The sequence below is a fragment of the Hyperoodon ampullatus genome, assembly GCF_949752795.1.
Source record: "Hyperoodon ampullatus genome assembly, chromosome: X".
NCBI lineage: Eukaryota > Metazoa > Chordata > Mammalia > Artiodactyla > Ziphiidae > Hyperoodon > Hyperoodon ampullatus.
In genome coordinates this window covers 130,036,970-130,043,934 of record NC_136913.1, presented here as the reverse complement: position 1 = coordinate 130,043,934, position 6,965 = coordinate 130,036,970, and the positions used below count along the sequence as shown (strand labels likewise).

Sequence of the window (6,965 nt, the reverse complement as noted above, 5' to 3'; positions counted from 1 at the left end):
GGACAAGGGGGTCACATAAACCACATCCCCCTTTATATTAGCATTTGGGACAAGGTTCCATCTATCTGTTCATACAGCTTGTCTACAGCTCTGAGAGCTCCAAGGGAGGCACCCAGTCCCCACCCCTCTGCCTTTAGCCTTCCAGGATGGGCAAGTGCTCAGCATCCAGTCAAACCTGAAGTGTGAAAAATTAGGCCTCAATCAAAATGGTGTTTTCTATACAGACTACGGAAAAATCCTATTCAACTCCTCAATTCCCACTGTTTAACACAAAGTTAAAAAAAAAAAAAAAACAGAGCTAAAGTGTAATGTGTCGAGCATCTCCACTGACCCCATCAAAAACACTGATGAGGGGACTTCCCTGGTGGCGTAGTGGTTAAGAATCCGCCTGCCAGTGAAGGCGACACGGGTTCGATCCCTGGTCTGGGAAGGTCCCACATGCTGCAGAGCAACTAAGTCCGTGCGCCACAACTCCTGAGCCCGCGTGCCTACAGCCCGTACTCCACAACAAGAGAAGCCACCATAATGAAAAGCCCGTGCACCGCAATGAAGACCCAACACAGCCAAAAAAAAAAAAAAACAACCACTGATGATACAGAGAGCCACCATCTCCCCAGTGTTCTTGGTAAATGGCCTGCGGGAGGAGGCAACGACCCAGATGAATACAGCACACGAATACAGAAGAACTGGTCAACTCAAAGGAAACTGCTCTGGGTAGAGGGAGTCAATGGGGTGTGAACGGGAGGCCAAGAGTGATATTTCTTGGTACAAACTTTATGTCCCTAAAGACAGGAGAAGGTGAGGACAAGGCACTTACACTGCCAAGCAACAGTTCACACCCACTCAACACCAGGACTGTGAGCAAGAGCACCCCCCACTATCCCTCACTGAAGACGCAACCGTCCAGGTGGGCCAGCTGGACCTTCAGAACCGAAGGAAACCCAGAGTGCTGCAGAACCGAGGCTGAGAATGGAATGTGGGCAGAGGAAACCACGCAGAGGAAGTAAAAGATGTTGTCCCCTCTGGCCTGAGGTGAGAGGCTTGTTCCAGATTAGCTCAGCGAAACACCAAATTTCCAAATGCTTGGCCTAAGAATATGACGATGCCCCCTCGGATGCCTCCTTCTTCTGTTTTAATAAAGTGCAGTAGGGCTCTGAACAAGACCAGACACCAGTATTGAATTATCTTGCACTGGTGGTTATAGCAGACACCTTCAAATACACGTCCTGTTTGTTCTGCAACAGAGTGAGTGATAAGACACGGAGACGGGGCTAGAAGCAGCCTGTCCCTGCTTATCTGAAAGTCCTTCAGGCGTACTCAATCCGGGCAGGGCCACAGCTACCCTCGCTCTTCTGCTCAGAAGATGGGGCAGTGGCCTTGGCTTCACTACCCACTTCCAGAGGCTTAGATGAGGTATAGTCCTTTACTTTGATCTCCATGTTCTTGGCTTTCAGAGTGGCCATGTGCAGCTTCTCCAGGAAATCTGGCATGCCACTGGAAACCATCCAACTAACACAGTAGCGAGGAAACACTGTCTGGGGATTGTCACTGTACGTCAGCAAGTAGTCAAAGGCATTCTCATCAAATGACTTGTGGGGACGGATAACCATTTGGGATTCATATGATGTGACCCTCACAAATTCTGGAGACTCTGGCACACTAGGGTGCTCCACGGCCCGTGACACCAACACCATCACGTTGTTTTCCTCATCCACACTATACCGCCAAACATAAACATAATCCCGTGAGTACATTGGATAAGGAAAATGGGTTACCCAGTGAAGAACCTCAGAACCACTCACCACATCCCTCTCGATCACTTCCAGCTTGATCACCAGGGCGTCCCACTTTTTTCTATACTCTGTATCCAGCTGAACACTGAAGAACTGCTGAGGTGTCACATCTGTGTAGGTTCCAAAAACTCTGTACTGGTAAACGGGGGTGCCTGTAATGGGGCGCCGCCACAGCTTGAAGTGTTTCTTATCCATCACCATTTCCCACGGGTGCTCTTTGCCTCCTGAATCTTCATCCCTTTCTGTTTGGGATTTTGGTTCTGGAGGGTGGTGGTCAACTCCAGAGCTCCGAAATGTACTTGACATTTCCTCCAACCGTTTCATCTCATCAGTGGATCTCTGCAACTCCTCCTCCTGGATCCTCTCCTCGTCCCACGCGAACACGCCGGCAAGCGCCGCCATCGAGGCAGAGGCATGGCCTGGGAGTCCATGCAGCTGGTGCCAGAGGCGACCAAGGAGGATGCGGTGCGAGCTCTCCCCACCACTGCTTTAAGTTTTGTATTTTTTATACAATTATATTTATGAAATGTCTTTAATATTGAAACTCCTGTAGTAAGTATCACTGTTTTTGAGAGACTATCACTTCGCCCTTTACTAAGAATTCTTTGTATAGTACAGTTTTTAAAAAACAAGAGGTTTCTTTGGACTGCAACTACTATACCATAGCAGAAGAGGCTGCACAAGTATAAGAAGATAAGATGCTACTCCTCCTAGGACTGAGATCTAGCACCAATCTTTAGATTAAAATTAAATGGGAGATTTACAATGTTTTGTTAGTTTCAGGTGTAAAGCAAAGTGATTCAGTTATTTTATATATATATCTAATTTACATGTATATCATTTATATATATATGCATATGTATATGTATATATACAGATTCTTTTCCATTATAGGTTATTGCAAGGTATTGAGTATAGTTCTCTATGCTATACAGTAAGTCCTTGTTATTTATCTATTTTATATATAGTGGTGTCTTATCAGTTAATCCCATACTCCTAATTTCTCTCTCCCCCCAGTGCCCTGTGGTAACCATAAGTTTGTTTTCTATGTCTGTGAGTCCATTTCTGTTTTGTAAATAAGTTAATTTGTATCATTTTTTTAGATTCCACATATTATATTTCAATAAAAACTTTAAAAAATTAAGTGGGAGAGAATAATACCCTTCCCAAGCACTTGAACCATTGAGAAGATATTCATTTTCACTGCTCTCACATCATCATCTCAAAAAATTTACAGAAGATGAAGGAAGTTAGAAATCACTCTTGCAATTTCACACCATTATAAATAGAACATTATCTTCATTTGAAAAACTGTAACTACTCTGTAGGCCACTATTTTTCTTCTGAGAGTCCCCATCCAAATGTCCAAATGTACCCACCTGGCAATTCAGGTATGGTTTCCGAGGTGGATGTGCTGGAGTCATAATGTATAACAGACTTTCTTTTAATGACACGAACAAATTCTTGTGATCCATACTGGTCAACCACTACACCACCAACTTCACCCTATGAATTTCCAAAAGGGACGGAGAAGATGACATTTCAATTTGGCGACAAAGATATATAAAACAACAAGAAACTGGCAGAACACAAACTTTGATGCGTTTCACTTCATTTCTAAGATTGTTTCAATAAATTGAATACCTAACACAAAACCATCATGAAACACGTACTTGAAAAAAATTGCTGGAAGATAACAACAAGCAAAGATTATGGGTGCCACATGATATCCAACATCAAAACTCAGAAGAGAAATACGGTATAGATGTGCTAAAAGCACAAGCTTAAGAAAAAAGTGTGCCAACCAAAGGCCGTGGCTATATATATATATATGCACTGCAGAGGTGTTGGTAGCATGCCGGTTCAGAGAAGTGGGAAGGCTGTAGGAGAACTACCCCCACTGATGGGGCCATTTTTCTAGAGGTCCTGCACGTACAGGCTAGGCTTAGAGAAAGGAGAGGATGATTGGGGGCTGTTTAACCACTTCATGTTTTTTACACAAATTAAAGTTGAAAGTATTAGTAGCAAAAGTACCTTTAATATATAGTAACAGAGAGATGGAAGTGGCCCTTGGGAGCTTCTAGTGCAACTTCCCCATTTGATAGTGTCAAAGAGGAGAAGCACATACAGCAAGTTAGGAGCAGAGTGAGTGATGTAATCCAGTGACTTCAAACTCAGCACCACTTTCCCTAACCCTAGTACCTCAATTTAAGCCATTTGTTGCTTTAAACCATATACATTATATTCCCATTTAGTGATGCAGTTCCATTTTCATAACAACTGGATCCTTTCTGAATAGGCTGGGGCTCACTGCTCATATGAAATTTAAATACCTGGTTTATCAGTGAAATCTTGTACATCTCTGCCAAAAAATTGTTTGTTTGTGTGTTTGTTTGTTTGGGACTGGATTAAGACATAGACTCATGCTCATTTTTCCTTAAGGAAGCTGTTTGTTGGAGCACTTTCATCCAGATCAAATCCCAGCATTTGAACTTCAGGAAATTGTGCAACTTCACTGTTCAAGTACACTGTGCTTTGTACTCTTCAAAATAAGCAATATGTTTCTGGGGATGTGGCAATCTTTTCATTATTTAGAAAGATATTCTGCTGGGGTGGTATTCATTGAGATAGGATATGACCTCTCTTTCTCTGTCTTCTTGCTTCTGCTCTTTATCATAGCCATATGTCAATTTAATCACTAGCTCCTTGCTTCCTGGATGATTTTCAATAGAAATGTATATAGTTGGGTGTTAAGATGTCCATTTTTGTGCATTCATAATTTTTAGCCCATCAATATAAATGCAGTGAGCTTAAATGATCTCAACTGATGGAATCATGTGCAGTAATAGTAAATGGCTTGGGAAAAAACAACGCGAAGAAACTATTTTGAAAGCTAAAAGATTCCAGTTTAAAATACAATTAGGACGAAGGCCTGAAGACAGTCTTTCAAAAGAGGCAGCTAGATGCTAAAAAGAAAGATGAAATGAGCATGCATACATGGGGGCAGGAAGGCAATCAATAAGCTTTTACAAGTTCAAGAGGAGTTTTGGATTCACTTTTACTCCATAACAGTTTCCATGAACAATACTCTAAAGGATTTTAAAGAGAAGCATGGCCTTTGAGGCTAGACACAGAGCAGGCTTCCAATGCAGCCTCCAATACCTGATGCTCTTGTGACCTAGAAGGGAGTGTACATTGTGGGGGCGGCACTCCAGAAGTATGTCCCCCAATTTTCACATTTTCCCCTTGATTAGCTTAATGTCAAAAGTGCTCTGCCTAATTTTTAAGAGATGCTTGCATTTTACTTTTTGGAAAAAAAAAAGTGCCATAGGGCTTGCAGTCAAGATGACAGATTGAATAGCCATGGGAAAAACCCTAGGTAAGATAGAATTTTACAAATGCACTCCTTTAAAAAAAAAGGACAGAAATAAATTAAAAGTCATAGGAATGATCAAAAGCACGATGAATAAGCTCTAGAGAGTAGAGGTCTACTGGACAACATTGTACCTATAGTCAACAATAAGGTATACTTAAAATTTGTTAAGAGGGTAGATCTCATGTTATGACTCTTACGGCAATAAAATAAATTTTCTTTAAAAATAGGGTAAAAAAAATTCTCTCTGGAGAATTCCCTGGTGGGCCAGTGGTTAGGACTTGGTGCTTTCACTGCCAAGGGCCCGGGATCGATTCCTGGTCAGGGAACTAGGATCCCACAGGCCACACAGTGTAGCAAAAATAATAATAATAATAAAATACAATACAATAAAACTAAGCCAAAACAAGATAAAAATAAATTTTAAAAATTCTCTCTGGATCCCACCTCTTCTCCACCTACTGCTCTGTTTATGTGATTCCCTTGACAGCAAAACGTCTCAAAGGGAAGTCCTCAACATCTCCAGTTCCACTATCCTCTCCTAAACCTACTCAATCAGATGTTATCTCCCTGCCCCTATCTATACTCCACCAAAACTTTTCTCAAAGTCAGCAATGGCTTCCAGGTCCTAAATCTAATGGTCACTTCTGAGTCATCGACCTACCTAATCTATCAGCAGTGTTTGGCACCATCATCATTCCCTCCTCCTGGAAATATTTTCTTCACTTGGCTTACCTCTTACCTCACTGGTCTCTCCCTCTCAAGTCTCCATGGCTGAGTCCTTCTCTTCTGTCTGATCTCTTAACGTTGGGGGTGCTCCAAGCTTAGTCCTTTGTCCTTATCTCTATCTTTACTTCCTCCCTTGGTCACTTCATCCAAGCTTTTAGCTTTAAGACCATCCGTGTTGATGATTCCCATATCCTTATCTCCAGGCCAGCTCTGCATTTCCAATTAACTATGTAGTAGGCTTCTCAAACATTTTCAAAACTGAGACCCTGTATTACACCTCCCAACAAACACTCCTAAGCCTGCAAATTCTTCCCACAGTTTTCAAAGTTAATGCAATACCATCCTTCCAGTTGCTCAGGTCAAGCACCTTAAAGTCATCCCTAACTTCTCTCTTTCTCACACATTTCATTTGATGTCAGCAAATCCAAGGGCTCTATCTTCAAAATATATCTACAAAGAGACCACTTCTCACAATTTCCACTGTTACTACCCTGGTGCAAGCCATCGTCATCATCTCTCACTTGGATTGCTGAGATAACCTCCTAACTAGGCTCCCAGCTTCCACTCTTGCCTCTGCTCCCCACAGCCTATTCTCAACATAGTGACTCTTTTTAATAAACCAAACATATCACATCATTCTTCTGCTCATAACTCTCCAATGGCTCCCCATTTCATTTAGAGTAAAATCCAAAATCCATACAATGGCTTCCAAGGCCCTACTTGACCCAACTGCCATGACATCTCTGACTTCATCCGTACCTACTCTCACTTTTGGTCACTCTGCTCCAGCTACTCCTCTAAATACCAGGCACACTTCCACCTCAAGGCCTTGCACTGGTTTTCCCTCTTCTTGAATTTTCCCCAAGATATCTTCATGGCTAGCTTTCTCACCTCCTTCAATCTTTGCTCATACTTAACACTGCACTCCCTCATCTGTTGCATTCCAACCCTTTGCTTCCTACTCTACTTTCTTCAATAGCTCTTCTCACCTTCTAATATATGATTTGTTTATTTACTATACTTATCTTGTTTATGTAAGTGTATCTCCTCCTGTTGGAATGTAAGCTCCT

General features: G+C 42.1%; 1 protein-coding gene across 1 annotated transcript; it reads right to left on the bottom strand.

Moving 5' to 3' along the window:
• Positions 1-1,307: 1,307 nt before the first annotated feature.
• Positions 1,308-2,264, bottom strand: LOC307068878 (stAR-related lipid transfer protein 7, mitochondrial-like; the record flags this gene model as incomplete). The annotated part of the gene is made up of 1 exon (XM_079726964.1): positions 1,308-2,264. Exon 1 carries the CDS (start codon positions 2,193-2,195, stop codon positions 1,308-1,310), a length of 888 nt encoding a protein of 295 aa, XP_079583090.1. The 5' UTR covers positions 2,196-2,264.
• Between the last annotated feature and the right edge of the window lie 4,701 nt (positions 2,265-6,965).